General features: G+C 32.7%; 3 protein-coding genes across 4 annotated transcripts; all 3 read right to left on the reverse strand.

Annotated features, from left to right (window-relative positions):
• Positions 1-15: 15 nt before the first annotated feature.
• LOC148211076 (uncharacterized) lies at positions 16-892 on the reverse strand. The gene has a single exon (XM_088125280.1). It carries the CDS (start codon positions 388-390, stop codon positions 16-18), a length of 375 nt encoding a protein of 124 aa, XP_087981406.1. The 5' UTR covers positions 391-892.
• Positions 893-1,825: 933 nt separating this feature from the next.
• Positions 1,826-3,769, reverse strand: LOC111022583 (putative rRNA-processing protein EBP2 homolog). Of its 2 annotated transcripts, none has more exons than XM_088124819.1 (2): positions 3,543-3,769; positions 1,826-2,891 (listed from the first exon to the last, which is right to left on the reverse strand). In XM_088124819.1, exon 2 carries the CDS (start codon positions 2,882-2,884, stop codon positions 1,991-1,993), a length of 894 nt encoding a protein of 297 aa, XP_087980945.1. In that variant the 5' UTR covers positions 2,885-2,891; positions 3,543-3,769; the 3' UTR covers positions 1,826-1,990. The 2 variants fall into 2 exon arrangements, with proteins under 2 accessions (XP_087980945.1, XP_022155439.1); XM_022299747.2 differs by having other exon boundaries at positions 3,469-3,768.
• A 3,159-nt stretch (positions 3,770-6,928) lies between these two features.
• On the reverse strand, positions 6,929-15,214 carry LOC111024962 (uncharacterized). The gene is given in 6 exon segments (XM_022302792.2): positions 6,929-7,187; positions 9,401-9,497; positions 10,044-10,212; positions 10,486-10,678; positions 10,680-10,704; positions 12,437-15,214. Coding segments are annotated over 3 exon segments (2,457 nt in total). The 5' UTR covers positions 14,749-15,214; the 3' UTR covers positions 6,929-7,187; positions 9,401-9,497; positions 10,044-10,212; positions 10,486-10,558.
• Between the last annotated feature and the right edge of the window lie 6,382 nt (positions 15,215-21,596).

Consider the following 21,596-nt stretch of genomic DNA (forward strand, 5'->3'; position numbering starts at 1 on the left):
TTTCTGAAGTTGACATCATTGGTCCCAACTATTCGGGTGATCTCGTCTCGAGGTGCTCTGCCTTTCTTCTTTCCACCCCCTGTTAACCGTTTCAATAAATTCCTCCACTCTTCTCCTAAAATCATCATCTGATTCTGATTCTGATTCATTTTGGGTCACTGGCAGCTCAGCCACATCAATCATGGGATGTTGTTGAAGCATGAGATTTTGACATACAGATTGTTGCATATCTGTGTTGGAGTGAATGACAATAGAAAGGGGCTTAAGGCTAATATCATCATCAAAACTGGAGAAGAAGAGAATGGTGAGAATGATGAAATTGCAGAAGCAGAAGATGAAGAGAGTGCTGGAAGCTGCATCACAAGTAACTTCAAAGATCCAATCACCCATGTCTTTGATGGGAATTGAAGGGTGAAATTTTTTTCTTTTTTTTTCGTGTATTTAAAGGGTTGGGTCTGGCTGTGGTGGAAGTGTAGTGAGGAAGCTTTTTGGGGGAGAAGCAGACAAAGCAAACATTATCACTCACGTGTTTGAGGGTTTTATTTAAATCAAATTCAAACTTAGACCATTTGGATATTATATCCTCTATATGTCTTACCATTATTTAACATCCCAATTTTGCAGATTTCCCTCTTGACTAGGCACCAAAAATCTTAATTTTCTTTTTATTGGTCTAAAAAAAGGCTCTCTCCCTCTTTACCACTACGAGTCTATAAAAAATTTAAGGGAAAAAATACACTTTTGGTGTTTGGTTTGCAGGACATTTTACATTGGGAATTTGGGATTTTTGGTGCTTGGTTTGCAGGACATTTTACATTGGGAATTTGGGATTCTTTATGTTTCAATGGACAAGAATTTCGTTTAACTTTTTATAAATAATTTAGGGTCCCAGAGGGTGGAAGAAGTGATTTTGAAAAAATAGATTTAAGAATAATTAATTTTCTAAAATTACGGTGATACCTTAAATATCAATTTTAAGTGGTTTTATATTTTCTTAAAATCAATTTTTTAATGATAAATGGAAATAGAAGTTATTTTGGCAAGGGCAAAAGTGATTTTGTCATGCCAAAATCACTTCTAAACACACCCTTAATTAAAAAGAGACAAAAATAATAGTTCGAAAAATTGGGGTCGAAAAGGACGGTGTGAATATAGATGATTTGAATGATTGGGTATTTGTAATATTTGTAAAATCGATCGTATACTGGTATTTTTTTCAAAAGAAGAGAAAAGTTCATCGGATAAAATCTTCAACGCATTCATACATGTAAACTATTCAAGTGTACCCTTTGAACAAGATTTTATTTTTGTTACATTACATAATCTAGTTAATGGAGTAAAATCCTATGCTAAATAATTCTTTAACCTATTCAACTATGTTCGGTTGAAATTCAAGTTTCAATCTCTTAAACTAGATTTTCTTGCCTATCCATTCCATTTCCTACCTAGTTTAAAATTGCATCCTACAAACTTTAAGATCATTTAATAATTTGATGAGTAGGTGTAGAGACAAAATGCATGTACTAAAGGACACTAACCCTACACATAAGAATCATGAACTACAAAGTATTCTTTTCTTTTTTTTTTGGATAACTAGGAGTCAAAGTTTGCTCCTAAGGCCCAGATGCAGGAGACATCAAAAAGATTTTTGGTATTAAGCTCATCAAAAAATTTGAACTTAGACCTCTAAACCGGTATGATCAAGAGATCCCAAACTCTTGTCAATCGATATACCCTTTAGAGTATTCACTTATCCTTTGTCCCCATGTAACATCAACTCTATCCTTATTATATAATTCAAAAACCATAATTGCACAATAAAAAATTAACCACCAAAATAAGTCTCTCTTAAGAAAGAAACACGAATTATAAGACTCAACATCTTCTAGGATTACCACAAATGATCACAGCATTACAGAATGAAATTTTTGAAAAGTTAAATTTATAGATCGACCACCATCCCCCACCTGAAAAAAACTGCAGCACTAGTTTACGATCTCTTCCTCTTTTTGTTACTTGACAAGGTTCCTTTGTTGAAGCTCCTAATATCATTTGTTGTCTCGGCTGTGTTCTGCTTTTTCAAACTTTTCCTCCCGCCAAAGCCAAACTTGGAATCTCTGAAGTCTCTCTTCTTCTTTGGATTTTTTCCTTTTCCACCTCCATGTCTTGCCTTCCCTCCGGAGCGGTCACCCGGAGACACCCCCGGCCTCTTCTTACCGGACCTCTCAAATGCTTTTCCATCTTCAAAGGCCAAGTCCATCTCACCACCTTTGTCGCCTCCAGCAAAGCCACTCTTTTGCCTTTGCTTCCTCCATTTCTTGACAGATTCAATCTCTTCTTTCTTCTGCTTAGCCCTCTCCTTTAGCTTCTGGGCTTGAATCTCCTTGGCTAATCTCTTCGCTTCTCTAGCTTTCCTTCTTTCCTCGGCCTCCTCCATCTTTCTCTGCTCGGCCAGCAGCCGACCTTTCACTTTCTCCATGTGAGTATCTGTCTTCACCATCTCTGCATAATAGTCTGAAGGTCTGAGAAATGGGAGTCCTAAAGATTGAAATTTCTCAAAGGCCATCCTTGCCCCCTGCAAAGCCTGTGTATAGAATGCAAGCTCTCTAGCTAGATCATCATTCACATCCACCTCTTTTTCTTGATCAATATCAAGAGAGAGCTTGTGTATCCATCCCGCGTTTTCCGGCCAGCTAATATCTCCAAGCTTATCAAGGAGACCGTCTGCATTATGTATAGCAGTCTTTGATGGTTCAGACAATTTCACATCTTTGTCTTCTTCGGAATCAGATTCAGATTCAAAATCAGAATCCTCGCTATCAAGATCATCATATTCCATTGTATCTTCATTTAAGAAGGGATCATCTTTATCCGATACACCCATTTAAAACCTATCGGAACGATGGCAATTATTAAGGTTACACCTCTAAACTTGCTACATTCTATTCCAAAAATATATTATGTCACCCAGTGAAGAGCAATTATATTAGCAACATTTGCATCATGAATCAGAAGAAATTATTATCATGAACACGAAAGAACCTGACATCGAACTTAAAGGTTATTTTCAGCGTTACTACCACATATTCATCATCTCGAGACTAAAAATTTAGCCATACAAAATGCTCATACAAGCTAACAATGAACAACTGACAAAGTCCTCACCGTATAGTAATACATAAAGATACAAGAAGAATCAGACATCATCGTATAATTAATTAGTAGAAATAAGAGAGAAGAAAGAGCCCGCTTATGCAGAGATAAAACAGAATCTCCACGAATTTACACTAGAAAAAAAGTGGACCAACGAAATAAAAGAACACGCATTCCAGCACAATCGGAGACAGTAAGTGAACTAAAATCGAGACAATTGAACCACCAAAAGCCGAATACGAAACCCAAATCATGATTCTGAAAAACAAAGAAAACCAAAAGAATAACGATGGATAACGAAGAACTAGAAGCTACCGTTTTCGTTCAAAATACTTTCAGAGTCGCTTCCAGCTGACAAACGAAGTGGGGAGTGAATTAAGGCTCCAAACCTTCTGATAAACCCTAAAAACAGGCTGGGGAAAATGCGGTTGTTCGTCGCTGGAGATGGAAATCGCGCCGTCGTGCACCGCCGCTTGCTGAAGGAATTGGGTGCTGCCGGCGGGAAGAGTAAAGACGAGGGGAGGGAGAAGGAGAGAAGAGAAACGCAGAGGACAGAATATTTTCGGCTGAAACGTACAGCGAGGGAGAGAGGGACTAAAAAGAATTTTCGACTTCGTTTTTTCTATTTATTTTCCAGCACCTTTACAATATTTAATTCGATTTAATATTTTATCTTCTCTGTGTCGTTCGGAAAATTATTCTATCCATGTTAAAATTTTGAAAATTCATTATTTTTTTAAAAAAAATAAAATATTTTTATATTTACCCTTAATCACGCTAGGACAAAGTTGCTTCTTATCCGTGGGAGCCAAATATTTTCCTAAATTATTTCTTTTGTTGGAAGACTATGGAAGTGTGATTTGATATTTAAGGAAAAATTACAGAGAGAAGCATAGTAGTTAGAAAGAGACATGAAGTAAAACGATCATGATAACTACAGTGTCAATTGGCAGAGTATAAGATAAATGGAAAAAATGTATGCATATCGGATTGAAAGAGATAGAGAATAATATTGGCGTGGAGTGTAAGTATATATTATCACAAGTAATGAACTCACCATCTATTGTTTGGGAATATATGTCAATTACCGCTGAACTATACTCACTTTGACATCTCAATATACTTTTTTTTTTTTGGGTGAATAGTAACATTTTAATCTAAGTCTCTGTTTTCCTTTTATTAAAACCCTTTTATCAATATAAATAACATCATTGATACTATCAATACTTAACAATTGCATTACCTATCTTTAGTATTGATACAATAATTTCATTATTATTTGTTATTATTGACTTAAGGAATTATTCATTTTCTAGGTATTTGTTGAAGCCCAAATATTTAAAAACCCAGCTGCCATATAGTAGAAGTTTAGGACTTTTGGTTTTAAAGCCCAAACATTTCATTGGTTACTTGCCCAACTCATTTACCACCCATTTGCCTTTATTTTCTAGGGCTCTCTTTCAAAATTCCTGTGTTTTTAAAATTTCTAGCATTAGATCAAATGTATTATAATTAGTAATATAAAAAAAAAAGAGCATTGTTCAATTTTAGCTGGATTAGAAATTCCAACACAGAAAAAAAAAAGATTGTAATGTAGTTTATAAGTCATTTTTTTTATTTCTTTCTTTTAGTACAATATGTGAGAGTGATGATTCGAATTTACGACATTTTAGTCAAAAGTAAGGCACTTATTGAATTATATTCCAATTGACGCTCGGTGCAACTAAAAGTTAAAAAGTGAAACCTGCACACGAATTTGTTTATCATAATTATGAACTTATCTAACAATCTAGCTATATAAACTTACTCAAGGTCATGAAACTCACATTTTATATTATACGCCTTATTTTTTAAATCATGAATTAAAATTTCTGCAACTTTTATTTTCTTTATAATCTAAACACAGACTACCCAAAGTCAAATTTCCAACTCTAAACTTAAAAACCCTTAATTTATTAAATTGTGAATCAAAAAATATCAGTACGGGCTCATCTTTGTATTAATCCCACTCATAAAAATTTGTACATTTATTTTTATCTTCTTTTTTTTTGGCCATGCTCCACCTCTGTTTCCCTTCATAGCTTGACATTTTATAGGTGGGTGAGAGAAGGCCAGAAGATGTAATTAATATTCAATTAATAAAATCAGTAATTATTTCATAATACTAAAATGGTTTTCTTTATAAATAGAAAGAGATATTTATGTGTGTGGCAATAGAAGTAATAATCAAGTGTAATGACCTACCAAATGGACATTTTGGTACAGAGCATTAAGTTGATGTCTTGATTTGAGTTTTTTTTTTTATATTAAAATTCCAACTCCAATTGGCATTCATTGAAGAAAAAGAAAAAACAAAGAAAAAAAGAAAACAGTTTCATCCACAAAACCATATTTTTCTTACCATATCTACTTTTTAATTATAAATAAAATAAATAAAAAAAGGCAAAATTGCATTTTTATTTTTTAGAGTTTTAAAAGTTTTATTATTGTCCCTTATCTTTTAATTAAAATTTTCTAAACATCTCCACCGCCGGTAAGAATAAACAAAAATTCAACATAATATTCTACTAAAAAAAATACAAGGTAATTAATTATTTATGGCTATACTCTAAAAGGAGTTAAAAAAAAAACAATTAGCATTATCGATTACAATGTGACTTTTTTTAGAACATGTAGGAATATGGATCAAATTCATAACCTTTCAATTAGAGATATATGTCAATTATTGCTGAATTATGTTTCCGACAAAGATATATAGTAATAATTGACTTGTTAAACTCCAAGTAAAATGAAGAGTACGGACCCTTCGGTGAAAAAAAAAATTTGACAATATCAGTAATATTTGAAGTTGTATTTTCTTTTTTAACAAGATACAATCAAATACTTGTAATTATTTGTTTAGGATATATTGCACATTACATTTCTTAAATAGTAAGCACTAAAATGTGATAGCAAATATCTCAACTTTGAATTTAACTTCAATCGTCATAAATTTCTACCCCTATCTCGTAGAATACTAACAATGTAGATCAGGCGATTGTTGAAGAATATTGTCGAGATGTATAGTAACATTCTTGATCTTGCTACATTTGGTTACTGAAGAAACTTGTTGGATATTAAATCCATGTATTTAGCAACCATACTTTCCATCTAAGCCATTCAGTGTCTATACATAAATATTACCATTTTAATCTATTCATCAATATCATTACTCCAATAATTTCAACATGTTTTGTCAAAGAAAGAACCAAAATTTCAAATCTGCCCAAACCAAGATAAAATGATTAGACATACAACGGTAAGTTTAGTCCACTACATTTCACATCTAGAATTAAAATGGTATTAGGTTTGATAATTGTTCTTAAAGAAAAATAAAAATAAAAAGATTAATTGGGGTTTTAATAGGTGGTATTTTGAAATCTCAATCTCAATCTCAATCTCCACCTAGCTTTTTTTGGAGTGAAGCATTACTCTCCTATACTCGAGCACCCACGTCCTCCTTGAGGTCCAAACTCAGGAGACATCAATGATTTTTAGTATATGCTCACCGAAAAATTCGAACTTGAGACTTCTAAGTTAATAGGATCAAAAGACCTCAAACTCTTGCCAACCAAATTGTCTCTTAGCCTCCACCAAACTTTTTAAATACACTTCCTTTTATTTTATTTTATTTTTCCCTCTTGGGATGGGGGCCACAGAACCAATTAAATGAAGGTTTGGTGGGAAGGGGTATGATGGGAAAATGCATAGTGACATTCCTTTGTAGCAAAGTTCATAGGGAAAGGGCCAAAAGAGCATACCAAAAAAGTGGATTAGCATGTGAAATAAACAGTAAAATGTCATTCAAACAAAAAGAAAAAGGGATGACATTAATGTATAATGCAAAGTATTTTCTTTTTTTCTTACCTAAAATCATTGAGATAATCTCAAAACTGTTGCCCTTTTAGGTGAGATTTCATTGCACTAATTGAAGCAAATCCCATTTCTTTCCACCAATCACCAATCACCAATCACCAATCACCACCCATATTTCACTGCAACAGATGGCAAAATAGACATGAAAATCACAGATTCAAATTTATATGTAGAATCAACTTGAGTAATCTGACCATACATCAATGATTTTTGGCAGAAAAAGTATCTAAAAAATTTGTTTATTTGGTGGCTAACTGGAGACAGCAGCCTAAGATTGAAGAAAGTTGAGTAAGCAATGAAGGCCCTTATTCAAGAAAGTTTGCTAGCAATTTTTTATTTTTTCAAAGTAATCAGGACAACTCCCTGACATTTATGACATTTATTACATTCGGTTGATAAGAAAATTCTAAGGTTTTTTAAATTATAAGATGATGGCTACCATAGTCTAAACCCATTCATTCCAAACCATTTACTTTTTACTAGCCTCGATGGCCAATAGCCAAACTCTTTTTCAAGAAAGTTTGCTAGCAAGTATCCAAACTTTAACCCCTAGTTTTACAGGCAGAGCTAGAAACAAAGGAGGGGAGACAACCATCCCCTTAATTTGTCTTAGATATACAAAAAAGAAAAATGTAAAATGTAAAATTTTACCCCGCCCTAAGAAAGTTTCCAACCCTGCCCCTTGTCCCTTGTCCTGTTAAGCCATATAACTTTTTTTTCTTCTCTGTGGGGGTGGGGAGTTGGTAAAGTCACTCAACCTGTAAGGTAATTTCCTACCTATTTCTTCTACTCACAACTTTCAAACAACAATTGGTTCGCAAAGCGACTTAGAAGAATCAATGCTAAATTTCTCCTTGAAAATAAAAAAAAAAAAGTTATTTACAAACTATGCGATAGAAGAATAAAGTAAAGAAAAAGTCAGAAAGCAATGAATTCTATTTCCATCCGTTGGTTTCAACATCATCTTCATAGCACGAAAAAATGGATATGGATATGGGTATCAATTTCAAAAGCAATCAAACTTGAAAAAAGAAATTGGAAACACAAACAGTTGAACAATTCAAATGGTGAAGATTCTGTGTCCTATACAAATAATTATATCTACTTTCCCTTTAACAATAACAATGAGTGGAATGACATATTAATAAGCATACTAAAAAGTGAATAAGAAAAAGTATAATGATAATAATAAAAGCTTTTCTTCTCTAGTTGGTGAGAAGTCACCATTGTCTGACATTGCCGACAAAATCCACATACATTCCACCATTATTGAATCCCAAAGCCAAATCAGAGTAAATTTAAGACCTACAGATTCAAAATAATCGAAAGCAACCTAGCATTAAATATCATTTTTCACACCCAATCTGTTCATTGGTAAGTCAATTGATAGTGGCTGTGCAGTGAGGTAAATCCTGAAACCCACAATTAAGAGAAAAGAGAAAGTGAATGTGGGTCAAACAACTTTATTGATATCCCTAGAAATGAGGGCAGCCACGAGTTTTTTTTTGTTTATTCTTTAATGGAATAAGACCTACTGGGACAGTTTTTCTTTCATAGGTAAATCCTCAGGAAAATTTATTACAGTTAAGAGCATTGGCAATCTAATAATATATCATATCCACAAATATGCAAACAAACATCATCAACTATTTTACCTTGCCTCAACTAATTTTTTCTCTCATTACTGCCCCCCCCACAATAAATCTTGAACCATTAGATGGTCCACAGTGGGAGTACAAAAACCTTTGGAATCTTGAAATTTCAGTTAAATACTGAGAGTTTCGTGGTTAATCCAACATAAGATTCAAATTTTTATACAGTTCAAATTTATTTTTAACCTTTTGTTATTAAATTCATAAGCCTAAAAAGACTTGTCAATTTCATGAAGTTCATTCTACAAAAAGTTAGTAAACAATGACTTTCAAAAGAAGTTTTGGTTATATATGAAAATGCTTTTACTATTTTTTTTTAAATCTTCCAATCTTTTTTAATGTACTCAAGCCCGTTTAGTCCCTATACTCTAAAAAATGTAATAATTTGAATTAATTAAAAGTATGATGAGAAAATAAACGATCCATCCATAAAAGATGGAAAAATAAATGAAACCTACGGACCTCAGGTGACTCAATTATTTACCCATTCATATGCTTCAATTACAACAAATTTTTTAATGCCATTAATTGAATGCACCTATTTCAATAAAGGACTCCACTCCACCTAAATGGTTATTTTCTAGCAATGAAGAGATATTAAGAGGATGCTCATTCCCACACACTATTAAGAGAAAGGTAGGTCCAGATAAACAACTAAAAAGTTTAGCTTTTATTCTTACCATCATAAAAGATACTTGGAACATTTAGCATACTGACTAGTGGTTCCTTTGAGATCTAGAAGTAGAACCTCCTCCATTCTCCTAGATCAATTTCAACCTGAAACATAGAAGAATATTGTCAGATAAGAAATACAATGAAGTACTTTACACAAAAGAAATCCAAGAATAAACGGTAAATTCTCCACTGAAAAGCCAGCAGAAGCCTAGGAAAAGTAGAATGATGTGAGAAAATTTGTAGAAAGATGACAATACGATCCATAAATATATCAATAGTATGGCCTTCATCAATAATAAAAGTTTCGTTCCCTTATATATATCAGTAGTAAAGTTTTATAAAAATGTTGACAGGTAAATGGTAATCTGATGTTAGTATCCTAATTTGACTATTATATTCTCTATTATATTATTAAGCCGTACAATTTTAAAAAATAGACCTTCTATAATAAAAATAAGTATTGGGTATTTAAATGGGTATACACAGATAATTATTTTTTCAACTAACATCCTTGTCAAACAATAAAATGATTGATATAACCAAAAAGATATTTAATGAATATTTACTTTCTTGGTAGGAGCCGATAGGTTGAAAAGAATAGTAGAAGAAATAATAAATAAATCATGTCGCCTCAAAAGCACTACCAACCTGCTTTGTGTTGTCAAAGTTGTTTTCTGAACCATACATGCAACATCAATTCAAGTTCGTTGCTACATCCCTTTCGGCCTTGTTATGTGCATACTCATGCCGACAGCCCTCTTTGCTTGCCCTTTGCTCAAGACTTTTTTAGCAATCATGCCAAGGCTAACCAATAACTCTGCAAAACTTCAAAGTTCAACTTTCAGGAGGAAAATTCACACAAGGGCCCATTTTAAGAAGTAAAAATGTCATAAGAACAGGAATATTTCAATGACAAGCTACTAAGAAATGGTGACAGAAGCCAAGAGAACAAATGAATAAAGAAAATTAAATGCATTCTCAAAGGCTCGTGCACGAAGGCTTGTGTGCACCCCTGCCCCCCTCCCCCCACCACCACACGCACAAACATAGAGAGAGAGAGATAGAGAGAGAGAGAGAGAGGATATGTCACCTTGTAAGTGTCTTTTCTTGAGTATGACATCTACAACAGCATTGAGATAGATATCCACTCCTCACAGTGGGGCTCAGAAAGTAACATAAGTAGGCACAACAGGAGATATATCTGGGATTTCAGCGAAGTGCATCTTCAGCTGCAAAGATATGGTACCTAGTCCGAGGTTGACTTCAAGCAACTCAGGTTTGGTTTTGATCAAACACATTCAGCACTGTACTGCATCAAAAAAAAGTTGCAAAAATTTCAAACCAACGTTACTTCTGAGAGTTGTTCAATTAACCATAAAAGCCACACCTCCTAATTAACCATTTGGGCTCCCTAATCGCATAAAAATACCATGCTATGACAGTCAAGATTTAAAATTTTAATCTTCTTCCACTTTGATGCTTTGATAAATAACATGAAAACAGATCTATGGCACAAAAAGATAATTTATTTTCTTGTTTTCCTTTAAGAAAAATAATTGCCCCAGATATTGTAGGGGGCTTGACTTAAAATAATAACAATTTTTTAAGGCGAAATATCATTTGCGCCTATGTATTTTTCCGTTTATTTTTCTTTTTCTGATCTCCAGTGTTTCAAAGCTCAATTTCAGTCCTTTACTTTAGATAAACAGCACCTTTTGTCCCTTGTTAAACAAAACAAAGGTTGAACACCAACTCTGAACAGTATGGACTAAAAATGCAGTTTATTCACTTGCAGGAAGAGGAACTAAAATTGAAAATTTGAGAATATGGGGAACAAAATGTAACGTGACAAAGTATTGATACTATAATAGTGTTTTAACATAATAAGTACATAAGAATGGCTTTTTATGAAGATTCTAACAAAGTAGCAATCCCTAACTATCAGGGTAAGCAGTAAGAAATTTGAAATTATAAATGTTAAATATATAGGAGGTTCATAACCTTAACATGAGGTCGTGTTATGCAAGATATAATCAATGTGATGGTATGATGAAAATCTAGTGATTGGACTCTAGGACTCTGCAACATCACTTAGTTACTACAGGAGGAAGTTTTGTTTGAATACAAAAATATAATAACCTTCATTGCTCTTTACTTCACTATATTGTAATTGTACAATGTGTCACACTTTGTACAGTGGCAGGTCAGTTGGATATTCATTTTAATGCCTTCATCATTGAGAATACCAATATGTTTAGCTAGCTTAGCTATGTCAAAGAGAACTTCAAAATTAGCTACCTCTAATAGAACATAAGTCCCTCATAAGGAAAACTTGATATTTTATCTCAAGCAATCTCTTTAAAGGTATAGTTTTTTTTCCTTTTTTTTTCCCAATAAATTCAAATAACTAAGATTCAACTTTACGGGAACTTAAGTGGTTCAATTTGAATGGAAAAAACAAGATTTTGGGAACCAGGAAAGATTGCATCATGAAGTTCATTCTGGTATCCAGTCAAGGAATAACGCATTCTTGATTCATACACAGACAAGGAAATGTATATCAGAACATCCTTAAAGAGGCTCCAAATTATAAGTCAGTGTCATTGTCTTTTTGACATATTTATTTTTTTTCAGAATGAAAACTGATTCCTTGTGAAAAAAAAAAGTTCGATAAGTTATCAGCCCTTCCAGTCCAATGTTTATCCCGAAAAACATTACAAGAGTGTTCATACACAATTCCTGACTAGTTTTACCTTTGTTATGCCCTCTGTTCTGCAAGTCTAGGAATTCGTAACCATTTTCGAAGCAGGAAAAAGAGGGGGGAAAAACAAAGAAAAAGAAGAAAAGATTGAGGACTCCGTTAGAATCATTGCAGCTGAATAGATTCTACCAGTACACGGCTCAACCAAATTCTACATAGACGACACAAAATTTGTAGTAAAAAGATGAAAAGAAAAAAGAAAAAAAAAGAATTAAAACAACAAAAGAATTTAATATACCCTATTTTCATAATTCTACAGAAGTTCAAAAGAAAACATTACATTGAGGGTGCATCAGAAAAGACCTCATTGAGCATGTCATTTTCACCATCTGTCATTGCAAATAGTTCTGCATCTCTGTCTTCCTCGTTAGAGAAGTCTCTCCTTTCAAGTTTGGCATGAGCTGCAACAAACACCATCTTCTGAGCTCTCTCCAAGCCGACCCTCGAGTGGCGATGTGAGCAAACCAAATTCATGACAGAACATTTACACTTGTAGCCACAAGATGTTGAATGAAGGAAAATAAGCCGGAGTGCCACCTTACCAAGGGTCTTGAACTCGCTTAGGCAAGTTTCCCAGACAAGTCGCCTACTCTGTGGGTTGACAATTTTCATCTTTCCAGTTAAAGGGTCTCGTTGTTTAACCTGAACTGCCTGAGCATAAAGTGGGTCTAGCCCTTCAGATCTCCATTTCGCAAGCTCCACGAATGCGACATGGGCTTCTTCCCTGGACACCAACCGATTAATGAGTGAATCCACATCCTTTTCCTGCTCCTGCGAAAGGCACTTGAAGGGTGGAAGATATTTCCCATTTATGTCCCTCCTCAAGTAAAGCGGGTCCAGTATAAACGCAGCTGACCAGGCTGGGTGATAATTTTTTCTAAACCGCTTTTCTAGAATTTTCTCCACTGGCCCTTCAGCAATGCTGAACTTACCACACCATTCCTTCACTTTTGTTCTCAGCTCCTCCCAGAGAGGCAAGCATTGCCCAATCAGCGGCCTTTCCACTTCAATCTCTTGAGCCATCCCTCGGATCATCTTTACAAGTGAGTGAGCTGCCTCCATTTCATCCCAAAAGCGTTCATTTTGTATCAGACTAGAAATCTCAGAGGCTAGTGGATCCTCCATGCATCCCAGCTTATAGGACTCGTCTAACACAACCATTTGAAGCACATGAGCACAGTTAAGCATATCATCAAGCATAGAATAAACAGGTGAGAAGTTTTTGGATGTATCACAGTTTGGCGAAGGAACATGAAGCAACCAGTGACCCTCTAGCTCCTGCACCTTGTACTTGTTTAAACAATTCCTAATTTGAGATTTGGTATTTACAAAGTTTGCAACCTTCAAGCAATTTTCAGTGACTATCCTGAAAAGTGGAAGCTCTTTGTTAAAATCCTTTATCAAACTAAGAATACCCTGAAGCTGGCAAGAGAGATTTACCATCCAATGATTCTTTATCTCCAAATTCCTCAACGCCTTGGCCTTGTACCTATCTGCAATTATCCCCACACATCTCTGCAGACCACTCCCACAAATTTCATTGACCGTATCCAATATAACTTCCTCCGCATACTTGGATGACATCAATCCCCCTGTAAATAGTGCTTTTTGGAACACGGTAGTACCATTTGGAAGATTGACCATAAATTTAACTATACTCTCTTCGCCACAATAGTAACCACAGCAGTTCTTATTCTTCCACCCATCTGAAGCAATTTGAAAAAACATTGCATCTCTAATCCTGGCGTCTGAATCTGCTTTCGCCTCCTCAAACTTGGTGTCCAGTCGAGCTCCTAAAATGTCAGTCCGTGGTAATGAAGGCAGACCCAACTGATTAAGCATGGCTTTAAACTTGGGATGCTCAAGGCAGGAAAGCGACACTGACCCACATGACTCGATAAACCAATCGGTTAGTAACTCGATTGCAGAATCTATTTGTTCCTTACTCAGCCTTGGTCCAGGTGAGGCATGTGGACTCTTGAGTTTCTTGACACTATTTTCCAGCATTTCTAGTGCACCCAAATCATCTTTCCCTCCCGATAACACCAACTGGTGCTGATTCAAGCCTGCCTTACCCGCCATCCCAAGCGGATTTTGAGCCACTGGCGAGGAAATCAGCGGAGCATAGGATCGCGTCGGCTCGATCATGGCTAGAGAGTGAACTTGATAGGAAGCAGTGAGAACGGGAGCACTCATTTTCATTTGAGAGCTTCGCTTCTTGTGGTTGTGCAATGTGGGAGAAGGGATCGACGATATAGGCAACGGCGAGGGCGAGGCGTTAGACCTAGAAATGGAGCTCAAATTGGGACAAGTGCCTCGTTTCAGATGCTCAGATGCAGTCCGCGAAGGGTTCGAAGCCGAGAAAACGGCATCGCACAGCGAACACTTGAGCTTCACCGCCTTCGGAAGGCTAGTGCTGGGATTTCGTATCAGAACAGGCTCCAAATGAGCCCAATACCAAGCTCCTTTCCCCTTTATGGCCTTTGTTCGAACAGTCACAAGGCACTCATACCGTTTATTCAAAGCCTTCGCCGCCAAATCTTCCGTCAACGCAGAAGGTTCAATGTTAGGCGGTGAATTCGTGGAAGCCATTCCAGCAACAGAACTCAAATTGCTGTCACAACAACGAGTATCTAGAAAGCCCACTTCTGGAAATCCGTTCAGCTAATCGCGCCATGTTACTCGAGTACCATGAAGATAAATCTCGCCGGCGACGGTGCAAATGGAGAAAAATCTCACCGGCGGCGAGAGTGGGGAGTTGCAGAGAGATGAGAATTGTTCGTGTGGTTTTTATGGAAAAAGAGAGAGCGGTGGTTGAAGAGGGTAATGAAAATGATCAGTAACAGTTGACTGACAGAAGCGGAAATGGAGGGATTGAACAAAAAAGCGAAAAGTGATTTGCAGAGAGAGAGAAAGAATGAAGATGAAGAAGACGATGACGATGACGTATAAAAAGATATTTGGGAGATTTATAGAACGAGTGAGTGAGTATAAATAAATTTAAAAAGAAAAAAAAACTATTTTTGTGAAATTACATTTTTGTCCTTTTAATTTCCACCTAGTACCTGTTTAGTTTTTAAAGTTTTTAAATGTTTTAGTTCTGATTTGTTGAGATAATTTTGTAAGGAATGAAAAAATTTTCGTGCCTTGATAATAGTTCAGATGAGATAATGGTCGTGCGTTATCTTTTACTGATTTTTTCATGTTATTCACCAATATTCTTGTTTCGAATTATGTAAACAGAACTATCAACATTTATTCAATGTTATTGGATCGGTGTATTTTCAGTCTTATATGTCTATTAAATTTTAGGATGTATTCTTAATGCTTTATATTTAATCTATCGAACTCCATCATCCATTTTAGATTGACAAATATATTTTCTCTCGTTTATATAGGGATTGATTATACAATTTTAAACACATTTGAATGCTTATTTTATTAGGATTAGTTACTTAGTTAGTTGAAGCTTGTAACTAAACACTTACTTTGGTATTATTGTATTCCGTATGGCCTATGACCTTCTTATTATTGATGAATGTTTTTAGAACAGTTTTTTTGGTTACAAAATCCTTGTTTTGAAAACCATATTCTTTCACTCTAGAGAAAACATTCCATATTTTCAACGCTATGTGATTAATTATTAATTTGTAAGAATGGATTAGATCAAATATATGGTTTTTTTTCCGATCTCAAAGAAGATAATATGTGCTTTTATCCATTAAACTATGCTTGGATTGAAAATAATAGTTTTGAAGTGATTAGGTATTGGTGTCTTTTCACGAGTGATTTATCTCTTTAATTAAAATAATGTAATATTATTAAATATATATATATATATATATATATATATATATATAAATAAAAGCAAGTCATGAGATTCACTTATTTTTTGTATTTTCTTTTTGTGTATATTTATATAAAAATTCTTAATTTGAATTACCATTTTTATGTTATATTTTAAAGAATGTCAACTTTTTATCAGTATTTGCAAAAAGTACATTTTTCAGAATTATGTGATGCGAATTAGTGATTTATTATTTAAAGTCAATCCACATTGTAAGTTAATTATTTGAAATAGTAAAAATACAATTAAAGAATTATAATAATTGTTGATAATAGTTAAATTTAGTTTGTCAATAATTTATCATTCATTATATTCTATGTCGATATAAATGCTTTATTTTTCCCCCTAGTTTTCATTTTCAAGGAATGTTTTCATGAAACAATTATATTAAAATTTAACTCAATTCTATTGTGATTTATCTTTCAATGTGTTTTATTATCATTTATTCTTTCTAATATTTCAATAGTGAATAAAACTAAGCTAAACTCCAAATTATATTGGTTAAAAAATTCTTATTAACCAGTTGAGGTGCCATATTTTTGTTCTTTTGATCATATGTTCACAATCTATCTAAATTAATTTGAACTGATTTAATAATTTAATAATTTTATAATAGTTTTCTTTTTACTGTATTTTTACAGAAAACGCATTCTTAGAAGAATTAAATTATTTTTTCTTCTAAAATCACAAGATTCTAAATTTTTTTATAGTACAAATAAATATGTGGAGATGAGAATTCGAACTTTGATATTTTCGTTGAGAATACGTGGTTAAATAGTGATTCCAATATACATAATGACATTAACGATGACATATTTTGAGGAAAAAAAACACGTGTCTAAGTTTTGATATTATATATATGAGTAATCTTTTGCCTAATTGATGAGGGACATAATGAATGTAACTAATCCTTTTCAAAGGAATAGCTTTTCTACTTTTACTATTATTAATGGTGATAGCTAAATTATGATTTAAGAATTTGATTATTTTATTTCGTTTTTTAAAAAGTAATGATTAAGAATTTGGTGGAGTAGTTATTATTAATATAATTCATAACTATTTTATGATTAATTACCTTAGTTAATTGAGTAAAAGGAAGAACACTATTTTTTTTCAAATGATTGTGAATCTGAAAATGAAATCACTTTTAAAGCTCTGATAGGACCTAAAGATAATGGAGCCTTGGTGAATAATTATTATGCTCTAAGGCTCTGTTAGGCAACTGATTTTTTTTCCATGAATTTGAAATAATCATGTAATTAGGGTTATAGAAATCATAACAGATTGTGGGTTGGAAGTTTAAATTCTTATACTCTCATATTTATTATATTAAAAAAAATAGTTTATAAAAAAAAAAGAATTTGAACTAACATAAATGTAGTGCGTATGGCTCTTAGAATTTGTCAACAAATTGAGAGAATATTAGTTTTAATAATATTTTTGTACTACTTATTTCTCGAATGGTTAGATCAATCAAAACATCGTCAACATGAGCTCAGTTCAGCGATAATTGAACACCTGTTTTTGACTAGGAGGTTACGAGTTTAATCCTCCACCCCGTTCATTTGTACTACATCTAAATAGGATAACTCTAAAATTCTTACATAAATATTATTAATAACTCCTCAAAAGCTATGGTAACAAAATCCACTTTTTCCAGGGAAAAAGGCAATCAATTTCATTCCTAAATCTACAAAAATCTTTTTTTTTTTTAAATCCAATTGATCAAATGATATAAATTTGAAGAAGTTTGAGAGAATGATGATGGAAAAAAAAAAGAAAAAAAAAGGAGAGAATGAGGAGGAAACTATTATAGAGATCCTCAGGAAAAAAAAAGTTATTATAGAGATCCCAAATGGAAATGGAGGATGTGAGAGGAAGAATGATAAAGAAAAGTGAGATATATGAGTGAAGGATTTGAGGCATGCAAATGATGGGAAGAGGAAAATGGACTTTTTTTTTTTTTTGGAATATTTCCTTTTTTTTTCTTGTTTCTTTTTTTTTAATAAATAGAAACATATCATGGTTGTTAATTATTTATTGTTTCTCATTTTATAATGGAAGAAATATAGATATGTGATAATTTCTAAAATTTTAAATTAAAAATGTAAAATTTTTACATGAAAAATTAATATTTTATCTTATATATTTCTTATGCATTTTATAAGTCAATATTTGATAAAATAATGTCTTTATTTATGTTTAAAAAAAAACTAAAAACGAGAACCATAAATAATAAACATGATTTCATTGTTTTCAAAATTTCAACATAATTTTTAAAATATTTCTTAAAAAAATAAAAGACTAGAGATCGAAGTAGTTACGAGGCTTATATACTTAAAAAAAATAATAATAAGAGAAGAGTTTTTTTTCCCTCTTCCTATAATTTTTAAATTTTTAAATAATAGTAATTATGAAAAACATGTGGGGATGGGATGGGATGCGAGGGAGTGTGACAAAAAAGTCAAAAAAGGTGTGTTTGGTTTTGGGTGAAGGTTTTTCAATTTCACCTAAAGCATATCATCTTGTCTCACCTTTAGACTTTAATACATCTTGTAAGGTATTGGGTCTTTCTCACCTCAATAAACAATTTTATTTCTTTTCGTACCCGTCTATCTCAACAAATTAAATTAGCTGTCTCTGACTATAAAATTGTGAATTCGAATCCTTTCAGAAAAAATAAAAGAAAATCTATTTCTTTTTATTCATTTACCACTTTCCTAACTTAATTTCAAATTTCGTTTTTCTTCCAAGAAAATTATATGGGTTAGAGTTATAAATTTGATCTTAGACTTTAATCCTAGTTTCAATTTGGTTGGTGTGTATTGGGGAGTTTTACTAATCATTTTTGTGTTTTAGATTAATGTTTACCAAATTTTATTATCGTCGGTAGGAAGGAACAAAAATTTAACAGGGTCTGTTACGTATGAAGGTGACAAATGAATCATTCATTATCTATTTGTATGTGACATTTTATTTTAATGAGGTGGGGTTTGATGAGTCAAGTTAATTTAAGAAAATTAAGGGGGAAAATCAAATTTTATTCTAAACTTCCCATTTCATTAAATTACATCTTAAAATTAAACGATAATTATTGCAATACTAATTGCCTTAAAAGTTTTAAACTAAAAAAAAGTTTTGTAATTTTTTCTATTTAATAAATTATTTTCATTTCAGAATCATTTAAAAAACTTATCTCTGTGTGATTCAAATGAATTGTGTTAGGAAAGTGATAGGTTTTCACATAAAATAATATTAAAGATTTTTATTAATTAGTGAGTTTTCTTAAAACTATTCAATGACATTGACCGTGCTTAATTTTGTGTCAAACTTGATTTCGTTGAAATCTGTGAATTTTTTTTTATAAGATTTTACATAGTTTAAAATTGATTTTTGGTTACCTAAAAAATCTATTTCTTGATTCGCCTTTATTTTGATTGAAAAATAGAAAAAGAAAATTAAGTTCCATCTTAAAGACTTAAACTGCAGCTAACATTGTGAACTGAAATTTTATCACCATAACTCATTTTAGAGCTTTTGCAACAAATTTTAGACCAATTTTAATTTATTACAGAATTTGACTATTAGTAGAGCATATAATCAAACATGAACTTAGTTTGACGGTAATTGATACATGTCTCTAACCATAAGATCAGGAATTCGAAAAAGAACGAGATAATATATTTTCCAAATTTTTGTAGGGTTGTAGATAAATGTATATCTTTTCAAAGATTTTTCATAATCTTTGATAAAAAGTGAATAATTTTTAAAAACTTTTGTAAATACCTTCACTAAAAAGAGATATATTTTTCAAGAGACAGTAAATATTTGTTAATAAATATATTATATTTAAAAGGTTTTCAATAACCTTTGTTAATAAAAGTGTATCATTCTTCAAACGTTTTTATTACTTTTTGAAAAAAAGACATAATTTTTAAAATGTTTTTAAACATCAATAAAAATACTATATTATATTTTTCAGGTTTGTTGATAAATGTATTGATTTTAAAAAATTTTTAATAAGAGGAAAATAACTCAATTATTGTAGTGTACATGAGGAGAAAGATCTCGAATCTTTGCTAGTCATATATGCCCTGCCTATATATTGTCATCAAATTCCATGGTTGATTCAACATCAAACTCTTACACCAATGGCAAACAAAGAAGAAGAGAGTATGAACAATTTTGTATCAAGGGGAGGAAAATGGTAAGTCAACAAAACAGACCACTTTTCACTTTTGGAATTCACACTAATTGAACAAGCTTTCTCTAACCCTTTCGTTGTCGTAATTTGTTGGGGGAAAAAACCTCGTCACGTATAATGATAGTAGCCACAGAACGTTCAGTCGTGTAATTAGTCCAACGCGTGTCCAAAGGAATGCTTGGATTAGGAGAGTAAGTTCGGTCACATTCAGTTAGGGTCAACTGCAAGACACTCTAATCGTTCTGACTCCTATCGTGCAACTCCGCCAACTAGATCTTCAAGTGCGACTTCAAACAAAAGCCAACTGTTGAGTATCAATTATAAAGGTCAAATACTTGCACCAATAAGAGATATGTGTGAATCTCGAATTTAAAACCACAAAATTATCAACTCAACTACTTACTAACTTGAGTGCTCATGATATTTCTTACACGTTCTTGTATTCAATGGGTTCATTTCGACTAATTTGGATTCTTTCTGAGTGTAAGGAAGATTTTGGATTCAACACCTTCCAACATCAAGGAGATCCCAATTTTCTAAAGATCCCCACTCTCCACCATAACAAAATGTTTCCACTATATCTTAGGAGTCGTCAAAGGAAGTACAGTGGGTCCAAGTAGGAAAAAATTCACTAAGAAGTAGGGCATACAACAATGGATCAATTCATTCAACAAGATTCGTTCGGATCGGACCAGGATGAATTGGATTGGTTTGACCTCTCGCTCGGATGTCAGACTCCTGCCGCCGACAAATGTCCCATGCCACGTTTCGTGAATTGCTATGCCCGAAAATGAATGAATATGTCTCTCATTTTTTTACCATCTTTTTCCCTACCAATCTAAATTCTTATGCTTCTCTCTTAAAACCTTTATCTCTTCCTATCTTCTTTTCTTTTTTTTTTTTTTTTTTTTTTTTTTGAAATTCTATCTCACTCTAGATTTGAAATATTAAAATATAAAAAGTTTTATTATTATCATTAGTAGTGTTTAATGATAGAATATTAAAACGTTGTGAATTTTACAATCTCTTCATTTCTTAAAACTATAAAAGGGCTCATTTCACTCCTTTTCAACACAACGTGAGGTTTATTCCTTTTATCTTCTTTTTTTTTTCTTTTTTCTCTCCCGTAATCTTTTTTTATTTTAAAGGTTTATTAATCTAGACTACGTTCCAATTTTTAGGAGTAATATTGTTGGCAAGAGGTAAATATTATTTATTTTCTTCTTATTCTTCTTCTTTACTTTTCCCTCTCACAATTTATTTTAATGTTTCTTAATTAGTACGGTGAATCACGTTTCAAAATTTCAAAGCAATGTTGTTGACTGTCTTGAAAGATTTTTGTATGTATGTATTATATATATATATATATATATATATATTAAATATGAC

The sequence above is a fragment of the Momordica charantia genome (assembly GCF_013281855.1).
Source record: "Momordica charantia cultivar OHB3-1 chromosome 6 unlocalized genomic scaffold, Mcharantia_2.0 BLBB01000006.1, whole genome shotgun sequence".
NCBI lineage: Eukaryota > Viridiplantae > Streptophyta > Magnoliopsida > Cucurbitales > Cucurbitaceae > Momordica > Momordica charantia.